At 45.9% G+C, this 19842-nt stretch overlaps 1 protein-coding gene across 3 annotated transcripts in view; it reads left to right on the plus strand.

Annotated features, from left to right (window-relative positions):
* ino80 (INO80 complex ATPase subunit) overlaps positions 1-18006 on the plus strand; it is a 33813-nt gene extending 15807 nt beyond the window's left edge. For 2 of the 3 annotated variants that reach the window (XM_070987498.1, XM_070987501.1), the window contains exons 28-37: positions 6430-6557; positions 10850-10944; positions 11490-11562; positions 12002-12160; positions 12342-12444; positions 12536-12624; positions 13119-13274; positions 13680-13851; positions 15664-15879; positions 16422-18006. In XM_070987498.1, coding sequence (XP_070843599.1) covers positions 6430-6557; positions 10850-10944; positions 11490-11562; positions 12002-12160; positions 12342-12444; positions 12536-12624; positions 13119-13274; positions 13680-13851; positions 15664-15879; positions 16422-16630 — 1400 coding nt within the window. In that variant the 3' untranslated portion in view covers positions 16631-18006. The remainder of the gene's footprint in view (positions 1-6429; positions 6558-10849; positions 10945-11489; positions 11563-12001; positions 12161-12341; positions 12445-12535; positions 12625-13118; positions 13275-13679; positions 13852-15663; positions 15880-16421) is intronic. The other variant, XM_070987499.1, reaches the window with a different exon arrangement.
* Positions 18007-19842: the final 1836 nt, after the last annotated feature.

The following is a 19842-nucleotide window of genomic DNA, read 5'->3' on the forward strand; positions in this document are numbered from 1 at the left end:
ATAGATGGTGTGTGTGTGTGTGTGTGTGTGTGTGTGTGTGTGTGTGTGTGTGTGTGTGTGTGTGTGTGTGTGTGTGTGTGTGTGTGTGTGTGTGTGTGTGTGTGTGTGTGGACCATCGGGTCCATTCAGGGAACAGCGCTCACACGGGGCCTGAGGTGTCTCTCACATCTCCCCACACACTCTCCCACGCTCCACGATGTTGCCTTTGCTACACGCACACACACACAGGCCCGAGGACAAGCTTCACCCCCGTCCCTCCCGCTAACGGACGAGACCGCAAACTGATCTGAAATCTCTATCTGGCTACAGCCTCTCAATCCGTCTGGTCTCCCACTTCTTTCTCAGCCTCAGTAGGAAGGAAGTGACCCAACACTCCGGCACCCGTCCTCCGCTGAACACATTGTTGCCACATCAAGGCCCAGATATGTACAGTAGCCCAGCTGAAGTTTCCCACCCTCCCTCTCCACTGCACTCCCAGCCCCACACCTTTTAGAACAAATGGCAGAGCTGAATAACTGTTTGTTTTGAGCGCCATGGCGTGAGTACGGCTGCCCACTGATATCGACGGAGGAATCTAATCAGGGGACTTATTAGGAATCAGGCCACAGAGGAGGAAAAAACAATTGAGGCTGTAATGTCTTGGGCCTCACATTTGTTTTTTGTTTTTTTGATGTTATTGTGTTGCCAAGGACAGACGTTTTCATCCAGAAAAGACTGAATTCTCCACTCTGTGTTAATAATGTTAATGTTGATGGTGATGTCGTACAGCTGCACCTTTCTGACACCCCATCTGTGGTGATCAGAGAGAAAGCGGGACACATGCAGGGTATTATCAGCCATGAGCTGAACCCATGCAGTCATCTAGTGTGAGACACCAGGATGTTAGTGTAGAGGTTTGACTATAATTAGAGACACATTCCAGCCTTGTTTGTTTGCTAAATTGCTGCAGTTCTGTGGTCACCTCTCTTTCACTTTCCAGAAACTTCACTTTTAGCAACAGTTGGGCCACTTTATATCCAAACGGAGACCGAGACGTCAGGTTACAGGAAACGCTTTCGAACGTGGGTGCCGTAGGATTATTTGCAGAGCATTCCAGTGTAACACAGAAATAACCGTCCTTGCTGTCTGTGTGGCCCCTGTGTCGCTTTCAGTAATTAGAAGGAACCGCTCCACAAAATGACGGCCTTCTCACTACAGCGCCGACTCCTGGCTCTTTTTCTAGCGTTATCGTGAGCTGGGAATTGACTGTCACTGCTGTGTGGGAGTGTATGTGTGTGAAAGAGATGGTAAAGAGCTGCATGTGTGTGTGTCCATGTATCAATCAGAGTATGAGAGAGAGGCCAGGCAGGTCTGGCCCAGCAGCCCACATCAGGCTGTGGGAAATGCAGTTCTGCCTTCCTGTCCCTTCAAAGAAACTCTGCTCTCCAGCAAAATGGCAGGAAGCTTCCCCAGGCCCTCTGATAGACAGGCACAAAACAACACAGCCGGCCAGCCTCACCACATCACCGTCTCACTCTGCCCCTCTCAAGCTGTATTAAACTGGCACCGGTGACCGTCTGCGGAATGCAGCAGAGACACACAAAAAAAAGCAGAACAAAACATCAAGCCAAGTGCGTAAAGGGACAGAGATGTTTTGATTTCCTCGTCCAGTTTATGGCTATTAGTGTGTCCACAAGAAGGAAAAAGCATGTTTCACTGATACTCAAGAAACTTACCTCCCAAAGTAGACTGAAGGGGGAGACATTAGCCACATTTTACCACGATGGTGAGCTTCAAGCGGTATCAAGCTCACTCTGCCCTTAGCCAGCTAGCTTTCATCTGCGGTGTGTCGAGTCGATGCTGGCCAGGGGTAACGAGCAGTAATCTGTCTTAATGACAGAGTTCACAGTGGGCGGCTGTGGTGTGGTGAGATTCCCCCATCTAACTCTTGAGTCCCCCACAGACTGTCTGTCTCTGCTCCTGCTCAACGACTCCTCGAGAACCAAGAGAAGCGCTTGTCTTGCATGTCTGAGGGGAGACAGTGATGCATCTGCAAACATGTTCCATATATACACACACACATAAACACAATCCATCACTCACTTACTGTCACAAGCAGTCACACAGACACATTTCTGGGCCTTGTGGGAATGCGTGTTTGTCATTTGGCTCTGCTCCAGAGTGGAGATACCGTGTTCTAGATGCAGACAGATGTCAGGGTAGCTTCTGTAAGACTTCACCAAGCCCTGACAAGAAGCTAAAACCTCCTGCTTTCTGTCTGTCACTTCACTCCCAGCTTCCAAAACCTCCCGCCGGCATCTGGCTCTTAGCCGTGCGGATGCTGCCGTTGCGAGAAAATTAAGTTTAAGTCCAATTTTTGTCAATACGTGCAGAAGCAGCAAAGTAGTGTCAGGCTAATATTTCCATCATCAGCGGTGCTGAACAAGTGTTGCCCATTGACTTATTGATTGCACAGTGTAATGTATCATTATACAGTGAGGGGCTGACGCCCGGTTCGATCGTTGATTCGACCTGCTCTGTGGCCCCCCATCTGTCTCTCTTTCTCACATAACCATCCATCCATCTTCTTTCATCAGCTCCTGATTTCTTTTTTTTTTCATTCTGCAATCTTGCTGCTGTTCCTCTCCTCCTTTTCAATCGCATCTGCCCCGCTTCCCTCCTGGTTAGGGGCGGCTCCGCACTTGGCTTTGGCTGCAGCAGCAGAGGGGAAGGGTACAGGACAGGACAGAAGATTGCAGCGGCGAATTAATGAAATTAGCGCCGTAGTTGGTTTGGGAGTATCAGGCGCCAGGCACCAGGGCTGGGCCGGGGTTAATTAGCTGGCAGCAGGCCTCTAATTGGGTCAGGACCATGTCAGGCCCCTGGCTCTGGCCCTACAGGGATTGGATTACACCGTCAGGGGACAGACAGTAGGAGGAGGAGAGAGGGTGTGTATGGGGGAGCAGTAGGGAGAGTGTGGTAGTGGAGGAGGGAAGGATCGAGAGGGAGCTGAAGGGTGCCGTGGATGTGGTAGAAAGGGGGAGAGAGGAGGGACAGGGGAGTGTAGCCTAATCTGCCAGCAGGAGGTAAGATGGGGAGGGCTGGCTGGGTGAATACCGCTGTTAGACTGGATTGGATTTGGGCGGGTGTGGGGGGGTGCTGTGAAAGGGGGGCAGGGCAGGTGGTGAAGCTTGATATGTGTATCCATAGCAACGGCAGAGTGGTGTGACACCACATGGGATTTGCTTGTGTTTTGGGGTGTGGCTTCCATGCAATCCTTGTCCTCGTCAGTCCACAATTAGTAAGTTGCGTCGTGTCCATTTGAGTGATTTTAATCCAGATCTTCATTCTGCTTCTCATGTGTCCTGGATGTGAGGGGATCCGAGGCTCCTTTTGCCATCAGCTCTAGACGATGCTGTCACTGTTTAAACAAATTTTGACTGAATTTCAACTGAACAAATCTCAAAGGCCAATTCATTTAAAGCACCACACAAGTTAGATGTATACACATATCCATTTTTATCCCCTTAAGCCCTCCACAATTCATGTTACATGCATGCTTACTGCAGCCAGCTCACATTTATGACCTATGGTCATGCATTTCACTGCAGCCGCATGTAGCTTATAATGTAAGCCATAAGTGTTATGTTGGAATGAGACGGACCACCAAAGCCCTCACAAATCGCAATTATTCATTTTCTTGGCTTCGCTTTACAGGCTATGGCAGCGATGTTTAGAAAAAGGGATTTTCTGTGCGGCACTAAATGTTTTGAACTCGGCCACCTCGCTCTGTAAGCCACATTGCTGGACTTTAGGGAGTTTGGATAGTTACAGGGGTGGGATTTTTTTTTTTTCCAAGCACCCTCATCATTTCTGTCAGACATCTGTTTCCCAGTTTTCCTTCGATTGTCACTTCCCTGGACTTCGAATGTCACTCAGTTTTAAATATTTTAGCAGCCTGATGGTGCCCTTCAGCTGGTACAGAGAGATCAAAATGTAGGAGATACCATCAGTTGTCAGATGTCAGAAGGTGGCTTCCTTAAGGAGCGGAGTAGCTCTCCTTTTAATGGTCTTCTGTATTATTCAGGCATAAACAAGAGGATTACCCTGATTGACATGTCTCTTCATACAGAAATAATAGTCTCCAACTGCTTAATATGGGATTTTCAGATTTCCAGTTTATGCCCTTCAAGAATTAGTTTAAATACATACCACGTTTAGTCCTGTTGGGCCACAGAAATCCTCAGATGGGGGCTTGAGCCCATCTTCAAACATGACATTGGAGTCTGGAGACTTAGATATAATCTGGTAAACAGAAACAGATTGGTGGCAGGGGTTGAGCAATATTGCTTTATATGAGCATTTGCATCTTTGCCAAGTCGTGGTTTGCATCTGGGTGGTTGGCAGTGCGGTGGTTGGTGCCCTTGACTGAGCAGCCGCCCTGGTTAGACTGGCACCTGTGGTGAGGAGGCCCCGTCTCATCTTAACCACAACATCGTCGCCGCCACCGTGCTAATATCGCCTCGCTGTAGCTGGAGCCACCACAGACCCCCTTCACCCTCCGTCTGTCCCTCTCTGTCTGGCCCTTTTTCTTTTCTGCTCGCGTCTAATCCTCTGCATGTCCCACTCTCCCCTCTTACTTTTCAGTTCATCTACTCTCTTGACGCCAAGGCCAATTACAGGCCTTTGATGGCCGGATACAGTGTTTGTGTATCTCAGGGATTGCGGTGTGCTGGTCTCTTGGTACGCACTGAAATGAGCCACAGCAATGTGTAACAACTGCCTACCTTACAATAAATCTAGAGTTCGTTGGATCTGCTTCACATCTAGTTTATTGTCTCTTGCTAATAGTGTATTATTACTATCTTTTATTATCCTCCTATGTCCACTTCCCCCTCTTTTTCTCGATTTCTTGTACATTTCAAATCATTTTTATTCACTCTTAGAACATAACAAGGAATGACAACACTAGTGAAAATATATACTTGGGCTGCAATGCTCCAGCTGTCTGGAAGAAACCCAACAAGTGAACTTAAAGACTTTGATTCAGAACTCATCCTGTCAGCTCTTGCCCAGGAGCTCTGGGGCTGTGTGACAAGGTCCGAATGTATTTGACAGGCTGACACCACTCTGCAGTGACCTGTAGGTGAGCTCTCCAATACCTCCCCTGAGTGTTTCCTCTGTTCATCTGTTCTATTAGTTCCTCTTTAACACCTCGACAGGGCCTGACCTTCTTTGGGGGGCTATGCTAAAGGGTCGCAGGTCAAGGTTCAGCCTGGGAACACATTAACATAGAATGCTACTGCGTATGGAGAAAGATCCAGTTGGTTTTGTGAGTAGTGTTGGATCATCAAGTGTACTGATTGTGTTTTAAGCACTGACCTCATATCAGTGGATTACGGATATTGTGGCAGGACGTTGTCGTGCGCCTGCTTTATCACAGCCTCGGTTTAAATTTTCTGACCTTGTGTTTTGGATTGATGGCACGTGATTTGAACACGGTTGGTTACATTACATTGACAAAGCAAGGAAACAAGACTGGGAAATATTTACAAGCACAGGTTTTCATGGTACAAAAGGGCTTGGGAACAAGTGTCCGAACTGGAGTGCGAGACGACCAAGCCTGACTCTCCCAGAGGGACTCTCTTGTAACCCTGGCTCGACCCTGTCACCTGACCCTGGACCTGGCCTCAGGTTCTCTGAAGTCGGGGTCGCGACCCCTTGGTCAAACACCATAGTGTGCCTGTCACTGGGTCGATGACAGCCCCGACCCTTTTCTCATTCTACCATTGAGCCAGATGATGTTAATTCCTCATCAGCTGGACGTGCAGGCAGCCACTTCAACAGCAGACCCAGGGTCAGATTGCTCTTCATTTGCTCTCTGTGGCTCAGTCATTTGACGGCTCGTGGTTGGCAGTAACGTGACCGAGACCAACTGCCGGGCCTATTTGTTCGTCTTTTGTGCCATTGTGTGAAATGGAGTGTAAATCACTTTTTCTCACAATTTCTCTCTCTGTCTCTTGTTCATTCTCTTTCTCACTCTCATCAGTGAGTCCAGTCAATAAGGCCTCATGCGTTATTTAAACAATCAGCAGATTAGGGACAGATTTAGGAGGATTGATCTCCGGGCTCATCCGTTCTTGTGAAAGGGTCTTTATCCTCGAGAATGCAGCCTTATTGAAGACTCGTATTGATTAGGGAAGAGTTAATAACCTCTGAATTGATTGGGCTGCTTTTCTGTATTCTTCCAGTGAGCAGATGTATTACAGTATGAAATTATGTTAACACACTAAATCTTTGCAGCAAAGGAAGAGGATGACATGACGAGTGGTGATTGTTGATTTCTTTAGAAGAAAGTCTTTTCTGGCATCTTCTGTGTGTGTGTATGTGAACGTAAACTTGCTGAACATGTAGTATAGGTTTTCAATTCTCTGTCTCCTCCTCTTTTAGATAAGGAGAGCCTGATCACAGAAAGTGGCAAGCTCCACACTTTGGATATCCTGTTGAGCCGGCTAAAGGCTCAGGGACACCGAGTCCTCATCTACTCCCAAATGACCCGCATGATAGACCTGCTGGAGGTATAAACACACACACACACACTGGACAGTATGTACCAACCACCAAGAATAATCTTGTTCTCTGACAACACGCCGTTAACGTTTCGTTTGCATATTTATCTGTGTTGTTCCAAACCAGTTGTTTGACTGGTCTGCTTCCACTGGCTAGAAATCGAGCTCCTGCACAGTGCAATCACCCTGCCTGTGTCTCGTTTGTGCGCTCATTAGACGGCTAATTAACAGGTCAGGGCTAATTAGCGGGGTCTCATCTGCAGGGGAGGCAGCCAGATGGGAAGGATGACTGGAAGGAGTGAGGAAAGAGGAGAGGTGGAGGGGAGGAGGGGGGACAAGGGAGTGATAAGGGCCTTTGGGTTAGAAGAGAAAGAAATTATGCACAAAATTGAAGACAAAAGTAGTTGGGGGAGAGGCAGAGGGGGAGAAGAGATGGGAAGACAGAAGAGCGGGTGAGTTTTAGCAACTCTTATTGCCTTTTTATTACACAGGAGAAGTGCTTTAATGAGCACACAGGCAACAGTGATACGTATTTTTTATCAAACCCAGAGACTCTTTTCACACCTTTAAGATTCTCTGTTAGCCGCAATCTGTTTGGAAGTCAGGCACAGTCAGGGTGGAAGTTCAAGTCATCTGTAAAATCTGCATCTCCATAGGAAAACAATAGCGCAGAGCGATTTTGGCCGCGGTCATGTTTCGAAAAGCCTCGGTGCAACGCTCTATTGTTGCCTCCATATTTGTTGCAAACATCACTATGGAGCCAAAAGCCTCTGGCGTGATGTCATTGGGAATTCCTTCCCCATTCACACAGCGCAGCACTGCTTCCACAGCCAAAGCTTTTGATGGCAGATGGACCCAGCCCAGGTGGTTAAGGACTGTCTTCCTGTGTGTCTGGAAAACAGTGGGAATGCCTTGTGTTTACGGCCGTTGGAAAGTAACAGTGGCGAGAATGCTCAAGATGGAGTAGATAATGCAGGCCAGTCATTCTGTGTTAATGTTCTTCTCACTCTGCACTCGATTGTCCCACTTGTAGTCATCCCTCCAAGCTAAGATTTCCAGGTCTAATGAGGCAATATCACAGTTCCTGTTTTACAGTATAGGTGACCTCATAGAGTAATGGGAAGCTGTGACAGCATATCTTCTAATGGGTTAAAGAGATCCACAAATGAAATCATATATTCACCAATCTGGCTTCAGTCGTCTTGACCATATATTATCTTTCTCATCGGTTGGGGATGAAAAAAATCCTGCAGATGGAGTTGATTTCCTGAGCATGAGACTGTGACTGAGAGAAAGAGTGAAGGAGAGGCTGATGCTAATCTCTGTCATTAGCGTCATTGTTTTCGTCGCCGGTCGGCTGCCGGTTCTTCTGGTGACGTCACGTCGTTGGTTGATGGATCGCTGAGATCCGGGTGGCCTGAAAAAAAACAAAACATTGTTGGCTTTCTCTGGCAGCAGCCGATAGTGGAGCAAGACCGCCAAGTCACTGCCCTCCTGCTTGAGTTGTGCGTCTGTGGCTGCTTAGATGGCACATTACTATACTGTAAGTCTGCGGCTTCGATTACAGTGCTGGCGGGAAAGCCCACACTCACTCTTTGGTACTGCTGCCAGAAATCAGCGGCAGATTTTTATCAAAGATTACAGATATACACTTCTCACTCGGTTTGCCTGTCAGGTCCTCTTTTTCATTATTAACCAACATAAAAGTGGGATACAGTGACTCATAATACAATACAAAGCACAGATTAAGTGTTGGTTATTATGATGTTGGACTATGATTCATTCTGACTATTACTTATTACTTGATGATATATTTCTGCTACACTGTGACTGAAAGTCCAATAGAAAAAGTGCAGACTGCTACAACAAATGAAGAGCCATTTCCTAGGGATCATGGGTGGTGGAGTTTTATTTATTGTGGTCAGTCAGGTTGAGAATTGGATGGATGGATGAATGAAAGAAATCAGTCAGTTCCAGCCTCCTATCATGGTCCACGTTCATGCCATCGTCTGACCTGGGTTGCTGTTAGATGCTGTTTTAGATGTGAGTGGCGCAGAAGCTACCGTAAGTCTATGTGCCCACAGTGCAGCTCGACAAAGAGATTTGGGTGTGTTATACTAATAGCGGCTGATGTAGCAAAGCCTCGAGCCTCAAGAGATGAGAGGTGAGCTACAGAGGCAGAAAGCTCACTTTTGTCTAACTCCATTTTTAGATTCTTTAGCACCAACTGATGTTGACTGAAGTGACATCACTTGAGTCAATTAATCAGACTTTGCACAGCTACCTCTCATCTAACTTTTCCCACAAACACAGTAGCACTCTCTATGACCTGCAAACAGACTGATGTGTAAAATCGATGGAATTCTACGTTAAGCTAATTGTAAGCACTTGTAAAAGTTTCGTTAGCTTTTCCAGCGGTAGAATATGTTGGTAATATATGTATGTATGTTGACATACTGGTTTGAATTGCAACTAATGAAGACTCCTGTTACAATGTTGGCAAGCTACATTGTTTGCGAGCGAAAATGTATTTATAGTGCCACGATGTCATGTTCTTTTAAGTAGTTCTTTTTTGCAGTTGTTGGGTTGGGAACACACTGTGACCATGCACACTCTGTTCCCAACCCAAGAATTACAATAAATACACAATGTGACCATGTACTTCTGAGGGTTTTTTCCAGACTTTGGGGACTCATTATTGTTTGGGAAGTTGAGAACAACCTGGCTGCCACTCCTTGCTTTTGCAAATAGGCGGTTTTCATGCACATGTGAGTGCCAACTTCAAAGATTATAAGAAAAAAAAATCCAGTTTGAGAGGAGAGAGAAGTATAAGACAGGAAGAAGGAGAATTCAGCATGCTTGTTCTCCCATGCCTTTCTCCTCCTATACATCATTTCAAGTTTGTTTGTCAGGTATCACAACCATAAAGATTTGTTTTTACTAAAAATGATCCTGTTGACAGTTGGTTGAGCAAGATTAACACATTTGTCCAGTCAGGTTGATCTGAACCTACATCTTGATTTATACCATTTGCAGTGGAACACATTACAAAATCTGTGAAAACTGCAGAAATATAGCAGTGTCACCTATGATTAACACCAGCTCAAGTAAAATGTGAGAGAAAATTGCCAGCTGTTGAGGTGTAGATTTCAGTATGGCAGCACTATTGGAGAAAGTCCATGATGGGACTCAACAAGATCTTAAAAGAGATTTAAAAAGTCTGTGGGATCTCAGGTGATTTTCCTCCTGAAACTTTCCCCCTGATGATTTAGACATAGATGAATCTTTAAGATAAGGAAGGCTGAGTAAGGCTTTCTGCAAGAGCAACAATATCTGCAACATCCTGCTGGCAAGCTATCAAACCCCAATTCAGCAAGGTCAGCAGCAGTTTGGCGAGCACTGGGCTAATGGTCCCTAATGTGGTGTTCACTCGGAGCAGATGGGGCTGTCGGGAACAGAGCCAGACACACAGAAAGAAGAGGGTAGGAGGCCCCCAGAGTCATGACACAGGTTTGGAGGGGGGTCACAGAAAACATAGTGTCAAATCATGGCTATCATTGATAATGACTGTGAGAGGTGAGCTGTGATGGGTGCCAGCACTTGTGACTGCTTCATTGGTTTGGGGGCACTGACATGTTTGAGTGAGGGGGTCAGGGGCTCGGGGCAGCGCATAAAGAGAGATCAACATGTCACCTCATCACTGCTGTTGCACTCCAGAACCCCTCCCATCAGACCTAACACCCACATGCAAACACACACACACACTTTGTAGAACAGCTTAGCAGACGTTCGGGGGGGATAAAATATCAAATTCTGCGTTTCTCAATGTCTCTCTGGACCTGGATTGAGGTTTCAGCTCCAGTAAATGCGCATAAGAAATGTGGGATTCTGATATTTTGGACACAAAGTTGACGTCTGACAGAAAATCTGACGTTAAACATTTCTTCACCCTTGGAACTTAACTAGTAGACCTGCAGGGCTGATCGACTCCTCAGAGAAAGACTTAAATAGCTCTACATATTCAGGAAAAACAGACTCCAGTTTCCTCGAATTTGGATGAGAGGAGTCTGTAAGTTTGTTGTTTTCAGAGTCACAGCACTGACGGTGATCCAGGAACATTAAGTTTCACAAATCCATCAGTTCAAAAACCTCATTAATGAATTCCATGCAGAGCTGTATCAAGTTCTTCTCATTAAAGAAAGAACTGCAATTCCTTTGATAATCAGCAAATATTCACTGATTGTGTGTGACTACTTTGCTGTAGCAAACATTTCCTAACAGCTGAATTTCTATCTCTGCAGGAGTACATGGTTTACCGTAAGCACACCTACATGCGCCTCGATGGATCCTCCAAGATTTCCGAGCGCAGAGACATGGTGGCTGACTTCCAGAGCCGGTGGGTGAAGATAGATGTGATCTACAGTGTGCGCACGTGTGTGTGTGAGCATGTGCAGGAAACCAAACACCGCCAATCGCAAACTGTAAATCTGCCCTTTTCGCAATCAGCGAACAGTTTAATCTTACGTGTGTACATCGAAGTATGTGCATGTGTGTATGTTTCCTCCACATGCTCTGGTTTGCATTAGTGTGCAGCTCTGAGGCGCCGGTGTGCCTCTGGTTCTGGTTGTAGGTGAGAGAGTTTGAGGGTTTTTTTTTTCTGCATTGGTATCAAGCACATGTTTCATTTGGCATGCCTCTCTTCCCTGAAAGTTTTAGTGGGCTATATTGAACCGTGTCATTGTGAATCATGCCCCGTTTTGCTGCCAGGCTTTAAGTTTGTGTTGACATCTTGGAGAATGGTTCTCAGCTTACATTGTAACTTAATTGTGTGCCATGATGCAGTATATGGACATTTGCACTGTACAGTTGTAAATGATATCTTTCGATTTTGTGTCTCTCCCTCCCTCTCTGTTTCCCCCCATCCCCCATTGCCCTCTGCAGGACAGACATCTTCGTCTTTCTGCTGAGTACGAGGGCTGGAGGGCTCGGCATTAACCTGACCGCTGCCGACACTGTGAGTCACTGGAGGAAAAACACTTCACTTAAACAATATCAAAGCTTCAACACCACTAATATTCCCTAAATACATGAAAAGCCAATGCAGCCCACACTCTCTGCTGCTGTGTGTTTTTGTCAATCTACATGTGTGTATGCTGAAGGGAGGCGAACATACACATTTAAATATGATCTGTCCCTTTGTTTATCAACATCCCTCAGCATAATCTCCTTTTGTGTCCCTATAGCTCAGTTCAAGTGGGATTAGCTGTCATGACAATGAGTTTGAAGTGACTGTTAACACGGGACATCTGTCGTGTTAAAGGCCAGTTCACTTGGGATAACACATCCCTATAATTAGTCTCAGAAATGAGAGAGAAGGGAGTGTCCGCGTCATGTTTGTCCGTTCATCGTCTTGGTTGTTGCAGAGAAGTAAAATGTTTTTTGTTTCCCTGCAGGTCATCTTCTATGACAGTGACTGGAACCCCACAGTGGACCAGCAGGCCATGGACAGAGCTCACAGGCTGGGTCAGACCAAGCAGGTCACTGTCTATCGCCTCATCTGTCAGGGAACCATCGAGGAGAGGATCCTGCAGCGGGCCAAGGAGAAGAGCGAGGTCCGAAACACACACACGCACACATACACACACACACACTCATACACACAAAATATGACGAAGAGGGAATAGTTTCAATTTGAGACAATAGCAGTTAACCCGTTTCTGCGGTGTTAGTCATAACTGTACATATGAATTAATCAGACAGTTGATTAATGCTTTATTGTTCGTGTGTAATAAGATCCAAAGGGTGGTGATCTCTGGAGGCAACTTCAAACCAGACACACTCAAACCCAAAGAGGTGGTCAGCCTGCTGCTGGACGATGATGAGCTGGAGAAAAAATGTGAGCATTGTCTTGATTTCATTCAGTTTTCTTCACGGTGGCTGTAAGGAGGGAAGGAAATGAAACAAGTGCATCGTTTCTTCTCCTTCAGTGCGTCAGAGACAGGAGGAGAAGAGGCAGCAGGAGGAGAGCAGCAAGGTGAAGGAGCGCAAGAGAAAGAGGGAGAAGTATGCCGAGAAGGTGAGATTCAGTGTGATCAAACACCAGCAGTCATGTCAATGTGCAGTTTCATGGTTGGTCGAGCACGGAGAAGGATGTGTAGAATAAAAGAAGACAGGAAAGAACTAATGTGATGCAGAACAGGGAAGGAAAGGTAACACCTTGCCTGTACTGACTCCAACCATGGAGGAGGACAATCCTACAGCAGCAGGGAGTCATTAAAATCCAAATGAAATACCTCGTCATGGACTTCAGTGCTAAATGTGAGGTCAGGGGGTCGCCAAAGTCATTAGATGTCACCCTCTGGGGGCCGTGTCCATACCAGATTTCACAGCAATCTGGCCTGTACTTGTTGAGTTACCTTGCTCTGGACTTGAGTGTTGAACAGACGGACAGGCCGACCAGCTGAACACTCAACATAGACGTCTTTAGAGGGGGAGACTGAAGGATGCGACAAGGAAAGGGTGTAAAACGCATGAAACCTAACCTGTCCCTTTTCTGTTACTGTCCTGCAGAAGAAGAATGAAGAGTCGGAGAACAAGAGGAAAAAGGAAGTGAACCTGGTCATCTCTCACGCGCCCTCAGCCGACAACTCCAACCTCTCTGCGGATGGAGACGACTCCTTCATCAGCGTGGAGATGGACTCGGCCATGCCCAGTCCCTTCAGTGAGGTGAGGGAATCCAGGTGAAAGCCAGAAGAGAATGAACCTCCTTTTAGTGGAGGAGGAGGAAAATGTTGTATGTGACTGCGATTTATGGCTGCTGCTATTAGGTCACTTTGGCTGTCTTCTCTTAATATTCACTCCTGTCTTTGGTTACTGAGTCCTCTCCTCATGTTACTTTCTTCTTTCATTCTGCCCTCTCTCAATTCCTTACACCCTTCTTTACCTCCCTTATTTCTTGCTCTCTACATCCTATCTTTTCCATCCTTCCTTCTCTTCCTGTGCTTCTCCTCATTGTTCCTTGCATTACTCCTCTATTGACTCCCTCTGCCGTACCGGCCCGGTTCCCTTGTTTCCCATGGTGCTGACCCCCAGCCTGTGTGTATGTCTGTGTGTGCTCCTGTGCACGGCCAGATCTCCCTGAGCAGCGAGCTCCAGCCCGGCTCGTTGCCCCCGGACGCCGACGCGGACGAGAGCAGCAGCGACATGCTGGTCATTGTGGACGATCCCGTGTCCTCTGCGCCGCAGTCTCGTGCCACCAACTCTCCCTCCTCTGTGTCTGGATCAGTCTCCGACAACATGAATGGTGAGAGAGCAAATACGTATTAGCCGACCAAATATACCACTGTATATCAGCTAATTCAGATTAGCTTTTATTTTGCGCTGTAGTACTTTTACTTAAGTAAAGGATCTGAAAACATCTTATTAGTCACATGAAGAATGAAATTAGCAGCTGAAATCCGAAGCATTCAAGTCAATGTGGAGCTTTGAAAACCTTACTTCAAGTCTAGAATATTGGAAATGTAATGCTCTTATTCATACGGACATTCTTTTCTATCACAAGTAGTTTGGGGTACACTGTCAAAATGTTCATTTTTTATAGTTTCCTAATTCCAGATAATCCTAGTACTTGCAATCTGTGCAGCTTCCCTTCTCCAGACCAGCCAAATAAAACATAACCCATGTTATCTGTGAGACAGTATTATCATGTTCGACCAGTGCGACTCACATGAAGGTCAGCGCTGCACACAGAAGTCTGGCTTTTTATGTTCTCTTCGCTATCAGGGCTCGTGTTTTTATTGGCTTGCAAGCATTGAGCCAAGTAATCTGTTACCTCACATGTATCAAGCAGCAGATTATTCGGATTTCTGAGGGTTTTACGCTCAGCAGAAACATAATTGTCTCGTTTTTCAGGGGTTGAGGTAAAAGATCTAAGACTTTTTCTGTGCACATAAAAGACTTATCTCTCACACATTTTGAGCGCAGATTTGTTAAAATCCGTGTTGGTGAAGTGAGGACTTCTCCTTTGCCAAGATAATCCATCCACTTGACAGGTATCTGCGCAGAGTCGGTCAGGCCGTTGATTGTGGCCTGTGGAATGTTGGGTAACTCCTCTTCAACGCCTGCGCGATGTTGCTGAAAATTGGATGATTTATATTACCCAACAGGAGTGTATTTGGCTTTGGCTGCAGTGTTTCAGCATATTTTGTTCTGTGGGATCCAGAAAGATAGCGAGCCTATATGCTTATACGGTGTATTTGTACTTTGGATGCATTGCACTAATGTAATCCCTCCTAAATACATGCCGCTTCATTGAAACCCATTTGGGATTTTCGCTGCCATGCTAAGAGGCTCCTGCCAGAGAGATTAATGGCCCCTGCTAAAAAGGCCCAGCGAGCTGGGAGAAAGTTGGTGCTACCAGAGACGTGAATGATGTTATAATGAAAGGTCTGAAAGGAAGAATGGGGGTTAGAATATGGGAGCAATTGGTGAACTTGGACAAGTGAGTGAAAAGGGAGGAAGAGTGAGATTAAGACCTCATGGGAGGGTAAGAGTGAGGGATTTGTGAAGGGGTTTTCATCTGTGCCTGGCTGTTAGTGATGGGATAGGGCTCATCCCCCGCCCCCACAGGAGGGTTGTATACCACAGTGTCTGGATAGAGACATGCAAAGAAAATGCAGACCCAGTGGAGAGAGTGCGGAGGCAAAGAGAGGGGGAGAATGTACGGGAAGGATTAGGCACGTTACCAGTGAGGCAGCCATTGGCTCTGATTCTGCAGACAGTATGGAAAATGAGAACAGTATTCCAGGTTTTGCTTCAACCTGTACTTAGGGTAAAGATGAGTTATGATTAATGTGTAGTAATTCTTCTATATTACAGTAAAACTTCCATTTCAGTGTCTTTGAAGGACTGCGTTAAGGCCAAACCAGACTTACAGTGCTGTGTAGCACTGCCTGACTTGATTCTGTATCATCTGTGTGTAATAGGTTTAGGTCAGTGTGTACTTAAAGACCTGCCAATACATGTGCATCGAATCATCCTCGTACCAAGGTGGTTAGAAAATGGAGCTAGAGGAAAACATGTTTTTCCTTTTATGCATTTGCCTTTTCTTCTTCAGGTGTTTCAGTCTCGGACACGATCAGTCCCGGCAGAGGCAGGTCTGGGCGGAGTCGGGGGCGGCCTAAAGGGTCGGGGGGCGGGCCGAAGTCTGGAGGGAAAGGACGCGGGCGCAAGTCGACGGCGGGCAGCGCGGCAGCCATGGCAGGAGCGATGGCCGGCGCGGCGGCCGCATCTGCAGCGGCGTATGCTGCTTACGGTTACAGTGTTTCTAAAGGTGAGTGAACATCGCACACGCTTTCACACCAGCGAACAGGCTTCATCTGTCCTGTGTGTGTTCGTGGTGCTTTCTGCTGACCTGGCCTACACAGCATTCTCAAAACTTCTTTTTCAGTGAGCTTGTTGTTCTGGCTCAGGGTTACAACACCAGAGAAATGTTTCCCAACTTAGATTCAAAATTTGCATATAAGGTCAGAACTTTCAAAGGTCATACCGACGATAAGAATTTCATTGCAACACAAAGAAGTCATACTGGCAGTGATACAGAACCATGAACTCTGTCCACATACCATAATACATGCTCTCCTATTGGCATATAAAAATATCAAGTGCCGTTGGAATGAACAATGTACTGTATATATTAAGACAAACATGGAGAAAGTGATGAGTTTGCATATACTGAGGAACAGAAGCAAAGAACAGCCTGAGTCTCTGCCTTTGGCTAAATAATAGCCACTGCAGCATTATGTACTGAAGTCTTGAGACACACTGCTAGTCCCATTAGAGAGTAACCGTTCCCGTGTCCGTCCCTCCTTCCAGCAGGCCTCTCTACATCCAGCCCCCTGCAGCCTTCCCTGGGCCGGTCCGGTACCAGCCCCGCCTTCAGCCCCAACAACAGCTCCTCTCCGCAGGCCAAAGTAGGCACCTCCACCCCGAGCCCCCACAAACAGCTGGCTCACAGCCACCACCACAGCAGCCACGGTGCAGTCAGGAAAGGCAAGGGCCCTGGTGGTCCTGGGGCTCGATAATGCACTCATACACACATGAATGTGCCCTCACACACGCACAACTGTGTCAATATAGAACACACACATACATCGATAACTGACCTACTCTCACTGTGATACCCACAGATGCTCTACGTTCAGGCTAATAAATAGAGAATACATTATATATAGGAACGGACGCTCACCACCTGGACAACCATGGCTCAGCTACTAAACAGACCCCCGCACACACACACGCACACAGTCATTTAAAGGTACGGTCCCCACCAGCCTCTACATTTTTCGATTCAATTTTATTTCAACGTGTCCGGGCCAGTGAACAAAATCTGCCTTGAGTATTTTGTTTGCATCGTGACAAGGGTGTTTCCAAGTGCTTTTTGAGAAGACGGACTGTACTTTTCTATTCATGGGAGGAAACCTCTTGATTTGCTACCTAGTCGTGGTGTTACAGCACAGACGTGAACTGACACATGTAGCGCTAAGGGCTTTGAAATCCTTGTGATTGCCAGGGTAGGAAGGCGAAGGAGTTCCTGTCAAATGCACTGAGCCATGTCTTCCCTTTTTTTGGATGTTCATGATTCTCGTACGTGTACATAGGTTATTTAATTGTTCTGTAGATGTGCTCAGTGCAAACTGGTGGATGATTCTGCATTTCACGGAGCTCAGTGTGAACCCACACCTTACCGACCCACATGTTACCAAACAATATGTCTACAGCTTTTCTACTAAAGCTCTTATTTTTATAATGAAGACGAGTGCCCACACCAACGTGGCAGGTCTTGGCATTTTGGAAATTTCTTGTCCATAAAATGTATTCGCGCACAGGAGGAAATGAAAATCGAGTATATATTTTTTGTCCCATGGGAAAATGAATGAATGGATAATGTGAAAAAATGCTATTCCAAAATGAGGGGTACCGGTTGATACGGCAGTGCTGCTAACAGTAAATTTCTGATTTCACTCAGATTATTTGGTTGTCTAATATTTAAGTTATTTGATTTCTGTTAAACGTGGGCAATTCGCGCTAATTGCAAATGGGATGTTCACCAGTAAAACAGTGTAAATTGTACCGAAGCCATTTTTACTTTTGCGAATTTGTTTTTCGTGATGAGGAGTCTGTGGTTCTCTTTGATGTCATTGATGTTTTAGGGGGGAAAAAAAGGTTTGCATCAGTGTCCTGAGTTGAGCACTACATCTGTTATAGGTTTGTTTTGTGTTTATAGTGTGATTAAAATATGATGTTCTATATTGATGTACATAATGATGAGAGCGACATTTCCTCTGGCTTTTCCCTCATTCGCCTGTCTATTTTTATAGGTCATGTGTACATATGAAGAAATGCATCAGCCATTTTACTAACAGGAGGAGCCAACTGAAAATAAACGAGTGCTAAATCAGTCTCTCTGCTTCTTCTCAACTCTTCTATTGTTCCTGTTCATCATACTTGCATTGCTCGTGTCACTCTCACAGATGTATTCAAGCAACTTTGGCTTATTAAACCATAATTTTGTGGTTGCTGGCAACTACCCAGTAAAGCTTCAAGGCTTAAACTGTTCTGTACTAACACCCTGTGCACCTGCAAACATTGATTTTAATCAATGTTTACATGCTGAAATTGGAACCTGAGATATAAAAGTCACTGACATTTGGAGGTCATTACAAATTCACTCACTAAATCTGCAAGTGATGCTTAGCATTCAGTTCACAATTCAAAATCACGCTTTTCGCTTAAAGCTGCGCTCAGTTCTTTGTTTTCTGCAACTTTCAAAAATCTAATTTGGAAGGCCTCTAGATGCACCCACAGGTCACATCCAGTCCTAATTTAGAGCAGTCAGCTGCAGTCTTTCCACAAACAATAGCCCTGTCACTCAAGATAATCTGCAGACCTTGCATTGGACCGTTTTCTTTGGAACTACTTTCTGTTGAAGAAATAGTCCCTATGAAAACTGTTCGAAGTGCGACCTCCATGATTGGGACATTGGTTTTGGAAAGACGTGTCGCTCTTGGGTTTTCCAAACTTTGAGCAGCATAAACCAAGTTCCATTCAGCTCCACTGCATCGGTGTTGGAGGCAGATGGCAAAAGCTTGGCACCTAAAACTTGAAACCATTTCTAATTTGGGTGACCCTTTAATGAAACAAGGTCCTCATCTGATTAAAACCTACAGAAACGACCCAATTGAAGCACTGTCGGTTTGTGTGCGGCAAAGACCTGAGACGCCAATACTGTGAAGCGCATGTGAATCAATATGAGTATATTTTCACATGGTTTGGTGCAGGGCCGGGAAGATTTCATCTTGATGAGTCGCCCCAGCAGCATGTTCTTCCTGGTGCACTCTGACATGACCGTGGAGCAGACTGTAAACACAGGACTTCCAGGTCTGGGCTTGTTCCCAGCCAGTAGTTACGTAAGCCCCTGCACCTAGATAGTCTCTTGACTTGACTCACATCCAAGGTACAGGCTGCTCCGGCCAGCGCTTGGGAGTGTCCAATGTATGTTTGTATGTGTGTACACTGCAGGAACCTGTTCTAAAAGCAGAGCTGTGTGGATAATACTGCTGAGTAGGATGTGCAGCCTGGTCAGGAAAGTTATCTAGCTAACTGTAACTCAGTAAACCTACTTGGAATAAGACTCGGCCCTTGTATAGTTGCCAAATGTGGTGTGTACATATGCAGCCTACACATCCAAATATGTAGTATCTGTAATTATTTTCTGACCTTTTAAATTTGTGACCCTTAATCACCTCCCTCATCACAGGTTATGACCTTAATGTGGAGATGTGTTAACATTCTTTTTTTAAGTGATCTGATCTCTTAAATTCTAAGGGTTTTTAAAGGTCTAAGGAGAACAGTTTCCTCAAGGAAACGGTTCAATTTCACAGAAGTCAGAAAAAAAGTTATCCCCATAATCATCTTGTGCCTCTTAAGAATCCCCTCCCAAGAAGCCTTCAGGGGGCCTTGACCACTGATTTAAGTCCAAGTCACTGCACCGTTTTCCAAATGCACAGTACCATTTCATACTGTCAGCATTTTCCCCACCGCAAAATAAAAAGGAGGCAATATTAAGTTTTACTGGAGTAATCAGAGGCTGTGAGCCACATGCCATGTCGGACTGCTTTCAAAATCAGCAACTCTGATGTTGGCTGGCACCGAATTCGTGAAGTTCACGTTCTGATGAAATCTCAGCAATCACATCGGAGAAACTGGAAGGCACAAACAACAACAACAACACGAG

This window comes from Chaetodon trifascialis, chromosome 19, assembly GCF_039877785.1.
Source record: "Chaetodon trifascialis isolate fChaTrf1 chromosome 19, fChaTrf1.hap1, whole genome shotgun sequence".
Lineage (NCBI taxonomy): Eukaryota > Metazoa > Chordata > Actinopteri > Chaetodontiformes > Chaetodontidae > Chaetodon > Chaetodon trifascialis.